Here is a 19,419-nt window from a genome sequence, read left to right on the forward strand (position 1 = left end):
CATTAGCTATCCTCCAGTCATTTGGTGCAGAAGCAGATGTTAGTTAGTAGTTCTACAGTTTCACATTTGAGTTCCTTCAGAACTCTTGTGCAAATACCATCTGCTCCTGGTGACTTATTACTGTTTAGTTTATCAGTTTGTTCCAAAACTTCCTCTAATGACATCTTAATCTGGGACAGTTCCTCAGATTTGTCACCTAAAAGGAATGGCTCAGTTTTGGAAATCTCCCTCACATCCTCAACCATGAAGACTGACGCAAAGAATTCATTTAGTTTCTCCACAATGGCCTTATCGTCCTTGAGTACTCCTTTAGCATCTCAATTGTCCATTGCTTATTTAGTGGGCTTCCTGCTTCTGATGTACTTTAAAAAAAAATCCTATTACTTTTTGAGTCTTTGGCTAGCTGTTCTTCAAATTTTTGGCCTTCCTAATTATATTTTTACACTTCATTTGCCGGAGTTTATTTTCCTCACTAGGATTTAACTTCCACTTTTTAAAGGATACCTTTTTGCCTCTCACTACTTCTTTTACTTTTGTTGTTTAGCCATGATGGCTCTTTTTTGGTTCTCTTACTATGTTTTTTAATTTGATGTATACATTTAAGTTGAGCCTCTATTATGGTGTCTTTAAAAAGTTTCCATGCAGCTTGCAGGGTTTTTACTTTTGCTGCTGTACCTTTTAATTTTAGTGTAACTAACCACCTCATTTTGGTGTAATTCCCTTTTCTGAAATTAAATGCTACAGTGTTTGGCTCCTGTGGAGTTTTCACCACCACGGGGATGTTACATTTAATTATATTGTGGTCACTATTACTAAAGGGTCCAGCTATATTCACCTCTTGTGCCCGATCCTGTGCTCCACTTAGGACTAAATCAAGAATTGCCTCTCCTCTTATGGGTTCCAGAACTAGCTGCTCCAAGAAGCAGTCATTTAAGGTGTCAAGAAACTTCATTTCTGCATCCTGAGGTGACATGTTTCCAGTCAATATGGGGATAGTTGAAATCCCCCATTATTATTGAGGTTTTTTTTTCTTTTAATAGCTTCTCTTATCTCCCTGAGCATTTCACAGTCACTATCACCATCTTGGTTAGGTGGTCGGTAGTATATCCCTACTGCTATATTATTATTTGAGCATGGAATTACTATCCATAGAGATTCTATTGTACAGTTTGGTTCATTTAAGATTTTTACTTCATTCGATTCTACAATTTCTTTCACATGTAGCACCACTCCCCCACCATCTCGACCTGTTCTCTTTCCAATATACTTTGTACCCTGGTATTAGTGTCCCCTATTGGTTATCCTCATTCCACCAAGTTTCTGTGATGCCTATTATATCAATATCCTCATTTAATACAAGGCACTCTAGTTCACCCATCTTATTATTTAGACTTATAGAATTTATATATAAGCACTTTTAAAATTTATCCTGTTTGCCATTTGCATGATGTAATTGAATGGGACTTTTTTTCATCCTTCGTATAGGCTCATCTTTCCCAAAAGTTTCTCCAGTTCCTAATAAATCAAAACCCCTCCTCTCTACACCATCATCTCATCCACGCTTTGAGACCCTGCAGTTCTACCTCTGTAACTGGCCCTGCACACAGAACTGGAAGCATTTCAGAGAATGCTACAGTGGAGGTCCTGGACTTCAATCCCTTACCTAGTAGCCTAAATTTGGACTCCAGGACCTCTCTCCTATCCCTCCCTGTGTCATTTGTACCTACATGTATCATGACCACTGGCTCCTTCCTAGCACTACATGTAAGTCTTTCTAGAGGTCTCAAGTCATCACAAACCCAGCTATCTATGTTTCTAATGATCGAATCGCCCATTACTAATACTTGTCTCTTCCTAATAACTGGAGTTCCCTCTGGGAGAGGATATCGCAACATCTGGAAGGAGGGTCCCAACTATAGGATCATTTCCGTCTGCTCCAGTTGGATGTTCTCCTTCCCTGAGACTTTCATCCTCCTCAACAGCACAGGGGCTGTTAGATGGGGGTGAGACCGTTCTACTGTGTCCCAGAAAGTCTCATCTTTGTATCTCTGTCTTCTTTAGCTTCTCCAGCTGAGCCACCCTGGTCTCCAAAGCCCACACGTGGTCTGAGGGCCAGGAGCTCCTTGCACCAAATGCAGACACATGCCACCTGCCCATAGCGCAGGTAATCAGACATGCTGCATCGGATGCAATAAACTGCATAGCCCGCACTCTGTGGCAGGACTTCTGCCTGAATTCTCTTTTTGCTGCTGAAGTTAGTTCCTTTGTTGAGGTTTTGGTTTTGGGGCAGGGGGGAGATTGTGGCTTAAGTTTAAAGAATTTTAAAGAATGTTACATGTATCTTAAACTTCCTCGCAAAACTCTCCTGTTAGTCACTCCTGTTTGCTAGCTTCACTGGTCATTTAGGAGCGGGCTTTTTATAGCCCATGTCTTCCTGAGTATCTACATTGGCAAAAGCTCTTGTGTGGATGTAGTTATATCAGTACAAAAGTTCTTATACTTTTCTCTGAAACCAGCATAAACTATGCTGATATAAATACAGTTGTTCCAGCATCACTGCATGTACACCAGGGCTTTTGCCAGTATATTTATGTTGGTTAAAAACAAAAATCACATCCTCAACCAATGTGGCTGTGCCAGTAAAACTTAAATGTGGATCAGGCCTTTTTATGTTATCAATATTGCATTAACTGATGCTGCTTGCCTTTGGGATCACAACTAGGGTTTCTGTCTACACTCAAAAGGTTTGTCAGCACAGTTATGTAGATTAGGAGTGTGAAAAGTCAGCTCCCTAAACAATATAGGTTTGCTGGCAAAAGCCCTAGTGTAGATGTAATTCTCCTGGCAAAAAACCCAGTTACTATAGATGCAGTTATCCTATTTTGGTATTCCATTCAGGAGCTTGGTTTAAGTTATATCATCAGAAGAACTTTTTTTAGCAGTGTGAGCTATGTCTCCACTAGGGAGGTATAGCTCTGTTGGTAGATCTCTATTGGCAAACCCTTTTAAGTGGAGACATGACCTCAGGCATTGTTATAAAGTAATAATGAGCTTGTTCCTCTTTATATTGAGCTAAGAGCCAAAGGGAATTCTACCAAAAGTAAAGTTATGGTGATTGTCTGTTTATGAACACAAGTTGACATTTTAAATGATACTGTTTTTGTTTACGTGTAGACTAAAGAAATGGGAAAAAAGGGTGAGAGGACAAGGGGGTTCCACATCAAACAGTCTTCTAGGATAAGGCAGCATGTGGGTTTGTGATGGAAAAGCTGCATCAGCCAGAATTGTAATGACTCCCTGGAAACCAACTGTCATTTTATTTTGTGTGAGCTGGAGGCATTAATGAATCGACCTTTCATCATTTTAGTAAGCTGCAGTCTTTCTTGCTGCAACACCAGACCTTTTTGGATAAATGTGAGAGCTGGATGGAATTTCTGGTTCAGACTGAGCAGAAACTGGCTGCAGAGATTTCAGGAAACTACCAGAGTTTGTTGGAGCAACAGAGGGCACACGAGGCAAGTTAAAACAAACCGACTTTATGGAGAGACATTTTACATTATCCTGAAATAAACTGCCTCTGTTATATCCTCACTGAAAATATTGTACCTTAATAATTTAAGCATGTGTATAGACCACTAGTGTGCAGTCTGTGGCCCATATATATATTTTCTGAATATAAAAATCATCTTGTAATTTCACAGGGTTGTTTCTTCCATTTGACATTCCATTGTCCTCATCTGCAGTCTTTGCTGCATCAATTCCCAGTCTTTTAATCTCCCAACACCCTCTTAGCTCCCATTGCTCCCCTGCTCCATCCTCGTCTCCCTGTCCTATGCAATTAGCTTCCTGGAGTGAGACTGAGATGATGGGAACTTCTGTAAACATATTAACTACTAGCTTCTTAGCTGCCTTTCTGAAATTCTCAGGTCCACAGCCCTGTTTTGGCAATAACAAGATGATTAAGTGATAAACTCCTTTCTGTCCCACATACCTACCCGTAACAAAATTGATACTAGTTTTTTACATGGATTAAACATACAAATGGTGTGCATGTGTATGTTTTTAACATAAAACATTCTCTGCCTCAGGTTCCTACATATCCCCAAAAATACTGTCAGAAAAAGTCTGCAATGATATCAGAAAGCACCATTCTCTTGTACTGAAGTTATAGGATATATTGGGTAAAAAATTCAAAAGGATCTAAGACCCAGATTTTTGAAGATATTTAGGCACCTAACTCCCGTGAGAAGTAATCGCTGAAATACCTTTTAAAATCTGGAACTAAGTGACTTAGGAACCTAAACAAATTTTTAATAGTAACTTTTAGGTATTTAGGGGCCCAAATCCTATTGACTTTGATTAAGACTTAGGGCTTGCAAGTGCCTAAGTCACTTTTGAAAATGGGATTTTGGCTCCCAAGTCGCTTGGGCACTTCTGAAAATATTAACTTGTCTTTTTTCCTCCTTGAGTCCTTCAGAAAAATATATTTTTAAATAATCACACAATGGACCATATGCTCAGCTGGTGTAAATCAGCACAACTCCATTGACTTAAGCAGAGTTATGGTGATTCACTCCAGTAGTAGTATTTCTACTAAAAACTTTTTAAAAATCCAAGATTTTGATTTGATTAATGTAAAAATAAAAAAGTAGCCAATACATTTTCAGTGTCACCATGCAACTGTGCACCTCTGTCAAAGAGGGTTTATCTGCAATGTAAAATTGTCTTACAATGTTGTTAAGTTTGTACTGGATTTTGGTTCAAAAATTCTGCATGCAGATATCTGACTTCAAAAAGCAAAGAGCTAGAACATATTTATATTTAAAAACATTTCAGAAAATGAGAAGTGCACAAATATTCCCAAACCACAAGATTCAAAATTCCTCATACAGCTTGTGTTTAAAACATGCGGTCAATCACAGTATTATCTCCAAAGGATGTCTAGAGCTGAGGTTCTGTTGAACTTGTTTAGCTTTTATGTACAGTAAAAAATATTCCATTCCTGGGAAGAATAATTACTCCTCCCTCCTCCTCCTCAAGACTGAAGGTTTAATCCCTTTCTCATCGAAGTTGATACCAAAACTCCCATTGAGCTCACCCGGAACAGGATTAAGCCTGAGTGAATTAAATGAGAAGTGAAATTTTTGCCGGTGATAGCAAAAACCTTTGAGGTGAAAACCTTTGAGACCTTTGCTTTAAAACCACTTCTATCTCTTTTGTAATAGCTGTTCCAGGCAGAGATGTTCAGTCGCCAGCAGATTTTACATTCAATCATCACTGATGGGCAGCACCTACTAGAGCAAGGACAGGTGGATGACAGGTAGACACCCGTGTGTTTGTTGTTTGTTTATGTGTGGTAACGCATGCTGTGTGCTAGGTAATTGCCAAACAGAAAAGAAGGAATACAGTGCTAACATTGAGGAGAACACCATTAAAGGCAAACAGGCAGAGGATAGGTGGAAGTCGCAGAAGATGTAAGTAAAGCAGCTAAAGGTACTGATTGTCCGTGTCTTGGTAATACAGTGCTGTGTCAGCACAATACTGGGGTTTTTAATGTAAATTATTCTCATTTATTCCTCCAACTTGTCATCTTTGGGAACAGAGCAGCTCCGAGGCTGTTTCTGCAGGCTAGAATGCACATAGTCCCTGTCACCTTCCACAATGACGTGCCTCCAGAATGCCCCCTACGCCAAGGGGGCGAGCAATGGGTGGTGTACAGCCAGCTATACCTGCTTTGTCATTTGGGAATTAAACTATCCCAGAAGAACCGCCACTGACTCGTCATATCAGTTTTCTATCCACTTTGCACCACCAGAGCAGCACAAATGGGATGGAGTGAGAACAAGCATGTGGCCAGGAGAATTAACTCTTAATGATGAAACAAGTAAAAATCAACACACACCACTAATGTATATGGAATGCTTTTGCTGTAGAGATGCTAGCCTTATCCAACTGTACTATATATCAGGACTTGCCATAAATCCCTCTCCCAGTACAAATTTAGTTTGTTTCCTACTTTGAGATCAGTGATAGGTGTTTTTCATGTCTAGATTTGTCCGAGAGAGGGTTGTGAACTTGCATCGGGTTTGCCAATAATTTCTACAAAGATTTCAGTTTGGATTAAGATGTTTTCCTTGAGAAGAGAATTACAGCCTTTTGGTTCTGGCTATTGTCCTGAAATGTGGTAGTTTTAGATCCCAGTTGAATGTTAGCTGCCATGTGAAAGAGTAGTGCATCCCTTTCTACTCGGACTTTAGAGAGAGCTGTCAGAAAACATACATTTTTCAGCTTTTCATTTATTAAAGAAATGGATCAAAGATACAGTTCTTACCCCAGGTTTGTATTGTTTGTTTGTTCTCTAATAGGGATGAGTTTAATCTGAAACTGACGCTGCTCAGTAATCAGTGGCAAGGAGTGATTCGCAGGGCACAGCAGAGGAGGGGAATCATTGACAGCCAGATCCGCCAATGGCAGCGTTACAGAGAGATGGCAGGAAAACTACGCAAATGGCTGATGGAAGTGTCCTATCAGCCAGTGAGTGGACTGGGTGGTGTTCCTATTCCACTGCAGCAAGCCAGAGCCCTGTTGGATGAAGTGCAGGTATGTCCAATACTTGTGTAGTCCTTTTCCCGTATGCTTTCATGTTTAGTTGAAAGGTTTTTTAATCTTAAAAGTGTGCTGGAATCGAATTAACTACAGTAGTCATGGATCAGTGGAGTCCAGCCACAGAAATATTGGACATAGTTGTTTTTCACAGTAGAGAATAGACCTAGTAGCATGCCTCAGAAAGAATGAAAGCTCGATTTATGGATCTAAAGAAATCCCAGTGACTTAGTGTTTAACAAAGACTATGCAAGCAACAACTGAAGATTTCCTTTCACCCAGTTACCTATTTCATTGATTCACAACTGACCTCCCAAGGAGGTCTGTATGTGCTCCTATATGTTTATGTTTTAATTAGTCTTTGGTCTTAAAGACATACCAGAGCTAAGATAATGTTTAGAAGGCCTTGATCTCTCATGTTGTCCATCTTTGTGCAAAGTCAGACAAATCCACTTATTAGCTTGGAATTGGCAGGGCTGAAAATAGCAGTGTTGATGCACGTACGTGTCTGCTGTGCTCTTCACAGCAGAAGTCAGGAGAGAGGAGCTTCTCCCTTGCAGAGTTTCTGAACTACTCAGGTGGAGAAGGAGCGGGGAGAAGTCAGTTTTCTCATCCCCACCACTCTCAAAATCTCTGTATGCATTGAGGATGAAGAGAGGAAACCTTCTGTCTAGTGATCTACTTGTTGAACTGTAAAATGGTAGCTTTATGCATTTGGGTAGCAACCCACTGTATCTAAGCTAAGAAAGCAGTGAAAAATGTTTTACCCATGCTGGCTTTAGGGTCACTTACACATCATAACTCACTGGAATTAAAAACAAGATGCTAACAAATCCTTGACTTTTGCAGCTTAGAGAGAAAGTTCTCCTACGGCAACAAGGGAGTTACATTTTAACTGTGGAAGCTGGGAAGCAGCTGCTGCTCTCTGCTGATAGTGGAGCTGAAGCAGCCCTGCAGACAGAACTCACGGAAATTCAGGAGCACTGGAAATTAGCCACCATTCGTCTTGAGGAACAGAAGAAACAGCTCACCTTCCTACTGAAAGTAAGTGCACGTGTGTCCTAAGTATAATTCCCAATTCTGGACCTTAGCGTCCAAAATATGGGTACTAGCATGAATTTCCCTAAGCTTCATTACCAGCTTAGATCTGATAGGCTGCCACCACCCAAAATATAGTGTTTTGGGGCACTCTGACCTCCCCAACCTTCCCTTGGGACCCCAAGAACCCAGATCCCTTGGGTTCTTAAAACAAGGAGAAATAAACCATTCCCCCACCTTTCCCCCTCCCAGAACTTCCCTCCCTGGGCTATCCTGAGATACTGATCTGACCTCTTAAATCACCATACAGAGAAGCATCTCCCTTCCCTTCCACAAAGAGGCAAACAGATTCAAGGAAAACAGAGAGAGATTTTATCACTCCCTCCTCCCGTCTCCCCCACCCGTCCTGGTGAGTTGTCCCAATCCCCTGAAATAACACAAGGGAAACTAAAAAAAAAAACAATCAGGTTCTCTAAAAAGAAATCTTTTAATAAAAGAAAGGAAAAGTAAAGAATTATCTTTGTAACTTCAAGATGTAACTATTACAGGGTTCTATAGCTTACAGACACCAGAAAGAGACCTTCCCCCCAGTACCAATACAAATCAAAATATTCCCAGCAACTACACATATAAAAGTTAACCAGCCAGATCCACAAATGCAAATAGAGTAAAACAATTAAAAAGCCTAAACCGCCTGTTTTACTTACTATCTGAAAAGAAACTTAGAGAGCTTGTAGTAATGTCTGGTCTCTCTCAGACCCTCCAAGAGAAGAACCCAAGAACAAAGAACTCACACAAAAACTTCCCTCCACCCAGATTCGAAAGTATCTTGTCTCCTGATTGATCCTCTGGTCAGGTGTCCAGTTCCCTGCTTGTAACCTTTTACAGGTATAAGAGACATTAACCCTTAACACTCTGTTTATGACAACGTGCTGAATGAGTAGGCACAAAACCACACACAGTAACTATTATGGCATAGTGAAGAAGTGTAATCAAGAGGAATGATCATAGGCTTTGGCATCAGGAATTTCTGTGTATTAAATCTTGCTTTGCCATTCGCTCACTGTATAAACATGGACAAGTCATTTAACTACACTGCTCATTTTCCCCATTTATAAAATAGGAGTAATAATACTTCCCTCTCATGTGACTATTGTGAATATTTACTAGTTAGTGTTTGCACAGCACTGATGTGTAAAGGTCTATATATGTATTAAATATTATGCTGATACTTTTAGTGAACATTGCAGAAAGCATGTGCATTTTATTTTGCAACATTATGATTAATCATTCCACATATACATTGTATTACAAATATTGCAAATCTCCCTCTTCAACTCAAATGCCAGTATATGGATTTACCTAGCTACCAAGTAATCTAGTTTTCTCTCCAGCATCTTGACTACTCATTATTTAAGACAAATTTCTTAGATCTTGGAGGAGAGACCGTTAAAACATGTTTTAATTTAAGAAGTCTCCAAAATGCGTGCTAAACCCAATGTAAGCACTCAACATGATAGACTGGAATTTAGCCACATCTTTCATCTATTTCATGAATGGAAATGGGATATGTCATTAAATTCCCATGGATGATGATGAAATATTTTTGCAACTGCAGCACATTGTTGACTTGGATTCAGTTTGTGATCCACTATAACCCTCAGATTTTTTTTCAGCAGTAATACCACCTACTCAGTTATTCCCCATTTTGTAGTTATGCATGTGATTTGTTCCTTCCTAAGTGAAATACTTTGCACTTGTCTTTCTTGAAATTCATTTTGTTGCATTCAGACCAGTTCTCTAGTTCGTTACAGTCATTTTGAAATCTGAATCTGTCCTCCAAAGTGTTTGCATCCCTTCCCAGCTTGGTGTCATCCCCAAATTTTATAAGCATACTCTCCACTCCATAACCAAGTCATTAATGAAAATACTGAGTAGTGCTAGACCCAAGATTGACCCCTGTGAGTCCCCACTAGGTACATCCTCCCAGTTTGACAGTGAACCATTGATAACTACTCTTTGAGTGTTGTCTTTCAACCAGTTGTGCATCCACCTTATAGTAAATTCATCTAGACTGCATTTCCTTTGTTTCTTTATGAGAATGTGATGTGGGACTGTCAAAAATCTTACTGAGATCAAAATATATCCCTTCTAATGCTTCCCCCATGGATTAGGCCAGTAACCCTGTCATCTTCTAGCATCCCCCACACCTGACAATACAATAATTCAGGTGCCTTCCTGGTAGGCTGGGGAGCTCACATGGATGATCAGACAGTATAGGGCATTTGGACACCTCAGGAGACCAGAACATACACACACCTCTGGAATATGGGACAGTCCGAGAATCTTACAAATCATTTCTACCACTCATCCGTGTTCTCAGATCCTCATAATGTTGGACAGTTTAACAACTGTATTCTCCATAAACAAGCAGGGAAGAGTGAGATTCATCCCCCTGTGTATAGAAGTGGTCACCTTACAGAACTGGTGTGTCAAGGACCATATCACCTTATTGGCGGCACACCTTCCAAGAGCCCAGAACTTGTTGGCAGACAGCCTAAACAGGCATTTTGCCACTGATCACAAGTGGGAATTATGTGATTCAGTGGTGAAAAGCATTTTGGGCAAACAGGAAGTACAACAAATACTGCTGCATGGGAGCTCAAGGTCAGTACTCCAGAGGTGATGCTATATTTCTTCCTTGGATAGATCACTTCAGCTGTTCCTTCCTTCTCATCCCACTACTACCTCAGGTTCTATGGAAGATTCAACTGGATATCATCCTCAAATGGCCCAGGCAATTCTAGTTTTCAAGTCTTCCTACAAATGTCATCCCATCCACTTAACAGCATTTGGCCTTTCTTGGATCTCTGAGACTAAAGAGACTAGCAGATTCAGACATCCCAACCCACTTAATCTCATGCATCAAGCCTAGTATATTCCTGCTCTGAAGCTGTGCAACTCATTCTTAATAGCAGAAAGGCTTCCACCAGAAAATGTTACCTGCCAAGTGGAAACATTTCTCTCTCTGGGCCAAGCAAAACCAAATATCCCCAGAGACCATGATATTCCCTCTTTTTTAGACCATCTTACTCTTGTGACAGCAGGCCTTTTTCTTAACTCACTACAGGTTCACCTGGTGGCAGTCAGTGTATGTCATCCAACATCGGCTGGTGGTTGATTTTTTTCCTCACTTTTGAAAGGTCTGATCAGAACCTTTCCTCCAGTAAAGAAACCAGCCTCTCACTGGAATCTTAACTTAGTGCTTTCAGCACTCTCTAAGCTACCTTTTGAACCACTAGCTTCCATGTCTCAAATGTAAAGGTTGCCTTCCTCATTGCCAGCACTTTGGCCAGAAGGGTAAGTGAACTTGGGGCCCTAATGGCCAATCCATCATATGCAATATTCCATAAAGACAAAAGTTCCTCTCTGATGACAACAAAATTCACTCCTAAAATAGTTTCAGAATTTCACATAAACCAGTTGTTTCACTTACCCATGTTTTTCCTGAAGCCTCTAACCAGGAAAGGAGACTTCATCCCATTGACCCATGACAAACACTGGTATTTTATCTGACGAGAACAAAATCTTTCAGAAGGTCACCTGGCCTGTTCATTGCCGTAGCAGAATGAGTACAAGGACAAGAATCTCCAAGTGGATCTCTGGCTATATCGTATTCTGTTACCAATTGGCGCAGTTTCCTCCCTCACCCGGGGTAAGGGCTCTACAAGGGCACAAGCAGCCTTAGTAGCATCACTTCGCATAGTTGCCCTCCAAACATTAAGCAGGAGCACCTCTTGGAGTTCCATCTACATGTTACACCTTGGCTGATGCATTCTTTGGGACAGTGATTTTGGAAGCAGTAATACCACCTGCATCGCTGTTCCCTCCTTCTCTTTGAGTACTGTTCGTCACCCACTCACAGTGGAATCCCTTCAAAGAAGGGAAAGTGACACCTTATTGTGTAACTGGAGTTCTTCAAGATGTGTGGTCTGGGTCTGTATTCCACTTCCCACTCTCCTTCCCCTCTGCTTTGATTTTTGGCAAGATTCATAGTAGGAAAGAAACTGGAGAAATGGTCAGTCTGCCCTACCCCTGACATCCTCAGTGAGGAGCATGAGGAGAGGGCACAGGCACAGGCCAATATACATTGCTAGCAAGAATTCCCCCATCTCATGTTCATGGAGCACAAATGAACCCAGAGTGGGTTACAGATAGGGACCTGCATCTTGAAGAACTCCAGTTACAGAAAGGCAAGTAAGTTCTCTATCCACTGGGCCCTGGCTTCAGTCTCCTTTCTCAGCTACGCTGGAGTTTTCTCCACTAGCTCCCATACTGAGCACTGGCCCCTCAACTGAGCCTTCCTGAGATGTATTTTCTCCTACAGACTCTGGCTTAGGATCCTTCTCAGGATTCCCAGTGGTTCTTCCCCTCAGACTGAATTCTCTCTCTTATGAGGCCCAGGTTCCATAAAGTTATCACCTGGTGCCTCTTAGTCCCACCCATCTCTCTGAGAAGCAACTAATTACTTACAACTTGGGTTCAATAGATGTAACTAGTTGCCTCTTAACCATTTTTCATAATGTCTCTAGTTTCGTTATAAGTAGGAGGAAGCAACATAGTTCAAGAAAAAAGGGCCAAACCATGTATGGTTTGTAAAAGCTCAAATACATAATTCTCTCTTTCCAGCCTCCTTCCTCCATACCCAACTTGCACAAACTTTGCTGCTATGTCATCAAATCCCTTACCAGGTCTGGAAGTGTCATGCACTTGAAGTCTTCGTGATAGTTAGGAAAGTCTAATGGATTCTGAAATCCCTGTGATCAAGCAAAAATATGTAACATGACATTCACAAGTGGAGAAGGGGAAGAAACTTAGAATGAGAGTTGTACAAACAGTCTAGTGCCAGCTCACATTAATTTCAGGACCTGAGTCCCTTGTTGCACCCCAGGGGAAAAAACAGTACCACAAATTGGAAGGTATGCTATAACTATATACATTTTATTTAAGTAATCATATAATGTAATATTTTCAGATTCTTAATTGTACATTTTAGTATGTAAGAAAATACTGAATGATATATTGCTTATTTACTAGATAATTAACTTTTGCTCATGATTTGTGTAAATCTGCATTAAGATGGTAACTGAGATTTAATTAAACATACAAAACAATTTTTTTATTTAAATGTTTTAAGAGATTACAATAAGTTTAGACCTTAACGTATTTTGTATTAAATTCAGATTTCATTTTAAACTGGCTCATTTTTAAAAAGAAAAACTTATTATGATTTAAATAAAAAAATAATTTGAATATAAAAATCATTGATTTTTATCCACCATAGTTATGACCTCATTAAGACAACAGAAGTGTCAGCAGTGGCAATGGAAGTTCTTACTGACGATGAGTGGTGCCTTACATTTCAGAACCTGAATCTTTAGGTAGTTAAAAGTGTGCATCAAAAACTCCAGTAAAAATACATGCATGATGACTTTTATGCCACTTGTGAGAAATTTTGGCTAAACAGCTATAAACAAGTGGCACTGTAAGTAAAGTTCATCCACATAAACTCACAAGGCTTTCTTTTTCATGCATTTCACTGTTGAAACCAGCAAGGTCTAATGCATTCAACAACTTGCAAATGCAACTTTAAAGAGCATGTATCTAGTTTATTTATTATGTGATATTTAGAAATAGCCCTGACAATGAAATGTTAACTGGGTCTATGCTTTTTGATGGACTGATGCATTTGCCTTCTTTTTGCTTACTACATCATCTGAAGATGGTCGAAAATCTTTGATCAGAAGGAAACTTGTAGTCTATGACTGCAAAGTCTTTGTTTTTTTTCTGAAAGGTAATGTGACAGCAAAATTCTTTCTTATGCTGAAACTCGCACCCCCAAAAAATGTACAGAAATAGAATCTTACCACTTCAAGGGAGAAATCAGCTGGGATGTTCCCTGTATTCTTAACTGTTTCCCCCCCACACACACACTTTTATCTGCTATCATAAAAAGGAATTTATGAAGCTAAATCCTGGCCTCTCTAGTATCGTACAACTGACATTCTGCAAAAGAAACATATAGCTGTACTCCTCTGAGTTCTTTAGTCTGGTCAATTCCTGCTGTATTTATGTATGTCAGCTGTTGTCTTCAGTCTGCTAAAATCCTAGTATGGGATTACTTCTTCAAAGTACAATGGGTTGCCTAATGAAGTCATTCCTAAGGGGACTCATGGAACCCTTTCTGGCAGAGAGAAGCAACATTGCAAGGTCAAAATCAGACCTTGAGGACTCTGTGGCAATAGAAGAGGTTTAGTTTTGCCTGCTACTAGCACTGGAGCACAGCACAATAGACAATGTGCTCTACTGGTGCATGCCATCCAGATTCTGAGACCTGAATGTTATACAAAAAGGGCTTATGAGGACATCCTATTATGCAAATATCCTCACTGCTTGTTGATACTGGTGCCATGAGTGCAGAGGACTGGACTGGATGACCTCTTGCAGTGGCTTCCAGTCCTATGATTCCATGATTATTTAGTCAACTTGAGTGATTCAGCATGATGAGCCTCTTTCCACTCTCTCCCTTCCCCCCCTTTCATCTGGAATAAAGTCTAATAATAATTGTTCTGCTTTCAGGACTGGGAAAAATGTGAAAAGGGCATAGCAGACTCCCTGGAGAAACTAAGATCCTTCAAGAAAAAGCTTTCTCAGCCATTGCCCGATCACCACGATGAGCTGCATACAGAGCAGATTCATTGCAAGGTAAAGCACTCTGTTGAGCACCATCTGATCTGCAATTTGCTTGTCTTGGAACATCTTTAGCCATTATAAGCCTTGGCATTACTGACTATATACACCAGCAGCCCATAATTACTGCATGTGCAATTTCCTGCCTGTGTCGGCATGCACATTTTGTGTGCACATCTGTTTGTTAGTGTTTGCACAGCACTGATTAATGTTTGTACACCACTTAGAAGATATAGGGCCTGTCTTTAATCTAACGTTGGTGTAAATTAGGTTACATCAATGTAAAACCAAAGTAAATCGGATCAGAATTAGGCCCATAAAGAGCTGTAAAAGTGCTAAGTATTGGTGGTTCTTTTTAGTTTAGAAGTTCTTATAGCATGTTCTTATAGATGAGACAAGTAAAAGTTCACAGATTTAAAAACCGTGTCATGTCAATGCTCATTACTCCTACTCAGGATAATTGTAGGTCACAAACTTTTATCTTGCATTAGTTGCAATTTAGAAACAAACTGGGAATCCCAATCTCATTCTTCCTTTCTTAAAATCAGAGGGTAAACATAGTGCAGACTGCAAAGGTGATCACTAGAGATGAGCCCAAACCAAAATCTTGATTCCAGATAGCCCTGAACTTTGGAGAAGTTAGACTCTGGGATTTTAGTTTAGACCTATTTCAACTTGTTTAAGGGCTGATGTATCTTGCTGTATCAGTTTTACTACCACTGGGACCTCCCTTCTAACTGAAAAAATAATGCTGTCTTACAGGTGGTCCATTATAAATTACGCTATTAAATATAGTTGTAACTCTCCATCTAAACGTTGGCTCTGTTAATAGACTTGGTTTGCTAGATACAATAGGACTTCAATGCTAGGGCCTATGGTTAACAGGTAAACACAACTTTGTATAACACAACTATTGCCAAACCTCTAGTAGCATAAAGATCTTGATTATTTTTTTTTAACCAGGAGCTAGAAAATGCTGTTGAAGGGTGGACGGATGACCTTGCGCATCTGACACTGCTGAAGGAGACTCTAGCTACCTACGTCAGTGCTGATGATATCTCAATCCTCAACGAGCGCATTGAGCTGCTACACAGCCAATGGGAGGAGCTGTGCCACCAGGTAAATGTGACACTGAACTTGGATGTGATTATGCATATGAAAGGGGCACAGGAACAGCTGAATGTGGTTAGCAGCTGTTAGAACAGACAGGTACCAGCTGGATGACAAACCTGGCATTTGAATTTGAACTGAGACTCATCCATTTGTAAGGTATAATCTCATCAGCCTCCTAATGCAGAGGCAGAACTAAGGAAGTAGAATTTGGCATGTCAAATGCAAGCTTTATCCAGAGGAACAACACACACTTTTGAGGATAGGGCGAGGTGGGAAATATTTTCAGCCATACTGATTTACAGATATTTAAAACAAAAGAGTGGAGAAAATACCCACTAAAATTCAGGAGTTAGCAGATGTAATCTTAATGTGATCACTCACTTAATAGCAAACTTAGAGTGGAATAACCAAAAGTCTGCCCATGAAATGGAACAATAATCGAGAAGAATCTCATTCCTGGAAGGAAATTGTGACTAACCTCATAGTTAAAGGATTTATACAGTATGTGTCTGCAATCTCTAAAGGGGTTCATCCTTACATTCCTGGAGACCAACTTTCCTGGTGAAATGTCCATTGAAATCAATGGCCATGTCAAGACAACAAAAGAAAGAAAGCCTGATTATGTATTTTATTATAACAGCAGAATATTTCCTCTTAAAAGCTTTGCTTCTCTGTGGAGCTAAGATTAATAACAGTCCAGTGTATCTTCAAGTATTTGCTTTAGTTGCCACTAATATTTCAAGACTTCCTGTAAATGATCACTTTACTGAGCCAGGGTATAAACAAACTCAGAAAAACTATATTAAAGCTAATGTTAAATTTATGGCATAATTTGCCCACAGGAATATAGAAGAAACAGAACAGCATTACTGGCTTGAGGGAGGTGGGGACCAGATAGTCTGATGTGAGAAAAAAATCTACTGTACCTTGTACTCTTGATATGCTTTTCCTTGTGTTTAAAAAAAAAAAGACACATTTCTCATTCTCTTTGGATAGGCTGCCCGCTTAATTCCTTGGCACCATGTGGGAGATAAATACATAGTGCTCCCGGTGCATTTTATAGTTGCTGCTTATGCTTAGAAATCCTGGCTCAGATTTAAAGTTGCCACCTATCCCAAATTTTCCGGATTGCCCTGATTTTACTTGTGTACTCCAGAACGTATCGAGCAGTGAAGAACCATTTCACTGTCAAAAAAACAAAAATTGTAGGTCAGCAAAACATAGTTATATTGTGCCAGTGACTTGATATCCTTTCTCATTATGGTATGGTGCAAACAAATCTGTCCTGCAGGATAAACATTAAAAGGTATCAAAGGAATAGACTTAGTTTTGGAAACTTGTAGAATTCCAGTTGGGCACTCAGACTGGAGGATGCTTTTCCTGTCTTGTGAATGAATTTGATAGGATCATGAGAAAGAGAGACAATTAAGCAGCATTCATGGGTGAAAAGCCTTCATGCATCATAAACTCTCATGAAACAAAGCAGAAACTGAACTGGCTGCATGTGGGTGAATGAACTAGAAGACCTTTTCCATATAGACTCTGATTGGTTTTCCCAGATTCTTGCAACACACCTTTCATGCTAAAGGGGAGACGGATTAAAGATTGGATGTCTTAGTCTGCTATTTATATATTTAACCTTCCAGGATGTAATCAAATGAATGAGGCTTTTTTTTCTTGTTTAGTAGTTGGGTGTTACCGCAAAAGGAAATGTGCTGTCATTTGTATCTGACTTTAAAAATCAAAAGCTTCAGTTAGAAGAGCAGTAAGTTATATACGAAAGAGCAGGTGCAATGCTCATATGATCAGTGGAGCTGATGTAGAGTCAAAAGCAACTCATATTTCAGATGAGGAGGAAGAAACTGTAGTAAGTAGGATGCCATTACGTTGTAGCCATGTGATTATCAGAAATTTGACAGGAGAGATTAGTTTACTGTGAATACTGTGTTTAATATTCTTTCAAGTCCTTTTAATATTTGTCCAAATGTCTTGTAATTCACAGTTTGAGATTGAAATATCATTCTTCTAATTTCTTAAATATACAGCAGTCTCTTACTTTTCAAGTGACGTGACACAAGCCTACATTTCCTGTGTATGCTGTTGCTTTGTTCTCTGTTTCAGTCTGCATTTATCGCCTGTTCATTTCTGTCATAGCATTCTTTAGCCCTTGGGAATCTCTGGTCAGGGAGTAGCAATGTTGCAAAATAAGAGGCTCTCACAAAATATATGCATGTGGACACAAGCATGGAATTGCACATGCATTTGCAATTGATTGGTTTATGAGTGCTGCCTATCTCATCCGTGCACAAATTTTACAGATACAGTTGACATACTAGTTGTTTGTAGTTTGGCCATACCATGCATGCATCCTCCTAGACATCCATTTGGTTTGCAGTCTTAAAAATGTCATTTTTCTAAGGGTCAAGCATCTATTTTGTGCTAAACAATCTGTCTCTGTTGGAGTTTGTGCTTCCAAATAAACTAACAAAAGTATCAATGTACATTGTAATTCTTAATAAATGAAAATATTGACTCTAAAGACAATGAAAGGGCTATTTTATAACTGTGCTATGGAAACCTGAATTAAAGACCACAGGTTTGTATCTTATTATGAAGCAAATTATATTTAGAGTATACTCTTCTCTGTGTGCAACAGGATCTGGCTACCAGCATCCTGAGATTAATGCTGACCTTGAATTTATAATGAGTCCTGCAAGATTTTTGCAGCACAACTCACATTTACCTTAATGGCAGCCAGGTAGCTAAAACTCTTTGCAGGGCTGAGAATTTACCTCTGAGAACTAGTGTGTTCTCATCTACTAACTGTACTCTCTTTTATTGACTCCCTCTGTAAACATTACAAGATCTCCTTGCGAAGGCAGCAGGTGAATGAGAGACTGAATGAATGGGCAGTCTTCAGTGAGAAGAACAAGGAGCTCTGTGAGTGGCTGACACAAATGGAGAGTAAGGTGTCTCAGAATGGAGACATCCTCATTGAAGAGATGATAGAGAAACTCAAGAAGGTAAAATTCTTTTGGTTTTATATGTTTAAATACTGTTATGTGCACCTTTTCCTCTTCTCTTGCTGAGTTATCAGAACTTGAGTAATCTGGTACTGGCTTGTGTTATAGACAGAACACTGTATTAAATGGGCCACCTGTCTGATCCAATATATGGCAGTCTGTATGTTCCAATGAGAATTTTTGTCATTGTTTTTCTCTAATTATGTGCCTTTTCCCTGTGCTTCTTGAAATGGATTTTTCAGAATACAAAGAAATACCCCAAATGAATACATCACCAAGAAAGGTGAATGCTTTACTAAATGCCTGATCACAAGTGTCCGTAAACCACTTATGAATTATTGTACATGCATTTGCGAATATTTTTCTTTCTGTTGATTATTTATGTTTATATGGTGGTGGTGATTACAAGGATTTGTTCATTCACCAAGCTATTTCCAACTTAGTATTAGACACTGCTTATGTTTATTCTAGTTCTTCCAGAAGGGCTGAGCTGAATGCATTCTGAATAAGCTTCTTGATCTCTGTGATTCCTCTTTGCCATCTAGGATTATCAAGATGAAATTGCCGTGGCCCAAGAGAATAAAATCCAGCTCCAGCAAATGGGAGAGCGTCTTGCCAAAGCCAGTCATGAGAGCAAAGCATCAGAAATCGAATATAAACTTGGCAAGGTCAATGACAGATGGCAACACCTTCTGGATCTGATTGCAGCCAGGTAAAAACAGCTGCTTTGTTTTTAAACATTTCATGGAATAGAAACCTGTATTGACATTCATAAGGCACCTGAGTTCCTAGCTCAAGGAAGGACTCAGAACTTTTTCTTACCTGTCTCTACCCACTCCGTCCACTTAACTGTGATCTGTAAGTGCTCTCAGCCAACATGCTTGGTTGAACT

The 19,419-nt window shown here is 39.7% G+C and overlaps 1 protein-coding gene across 14 annotated transcripts in view; it reads left to right on the forward strand.

Moving 5' to 3' along the window:
• Positions 1-19,419, forward strand: part of SYNE1 (spectrin repeat containing nuclear envelope protein 1) — a 492,410-nt gene that overhangs the window by 422,653 nt on the left and 50,338 nt on the right. For all 14 annotated transcript variants that reach the window (XM_050949357.1, XM_050949360.1, XM_050949369.1 and 11 more), the window contains 8 exons: positions 3,368-3,515; positions 5,226-5,320; positions 6,366-6,600; positions 7,453-7,647; positions 14,281-14,406; positions 15,355-15,510; positions 18,369-18,527; positions 19,073-19,239. In XM_050949357.1, coding sequence (XP_050805314.1) covers positions 3,368-3,515; positions 5,226-5,320; positions 6,366-6,600; positions 7,453-7,647; positions 14,281-14,406; positions 15,355-15,510; positions 18,369-18,527; positions 19,073-19,239 — 1,281 coding nt within the window. The remainder of the gene's footprint in view (positions 1-3,367; positions 3,516-5,225; positions 5,321-6,365; positions 6,601-7,452; positions 7,648-14,280; positions 14,407-15,354; positions 15,511-18,368; positions 18,528-19,072; positions 19,240-19,419) is intronic.

The sequence above is a fragment of the Gopherus flavomarginatus genome, chromosome 4, assembly GCF_025201925.1.
Source record: "Gopherus flavomarginatus isolate rGopFla2 chromosome 4, rGopFla2.mat.asm, whole genome shotgun sequence".
NCBI lineage: Eukaryota > Metazoa > Chordata > Testudines > Testudinidae > Gopherus > Gopherus flavomarginatus.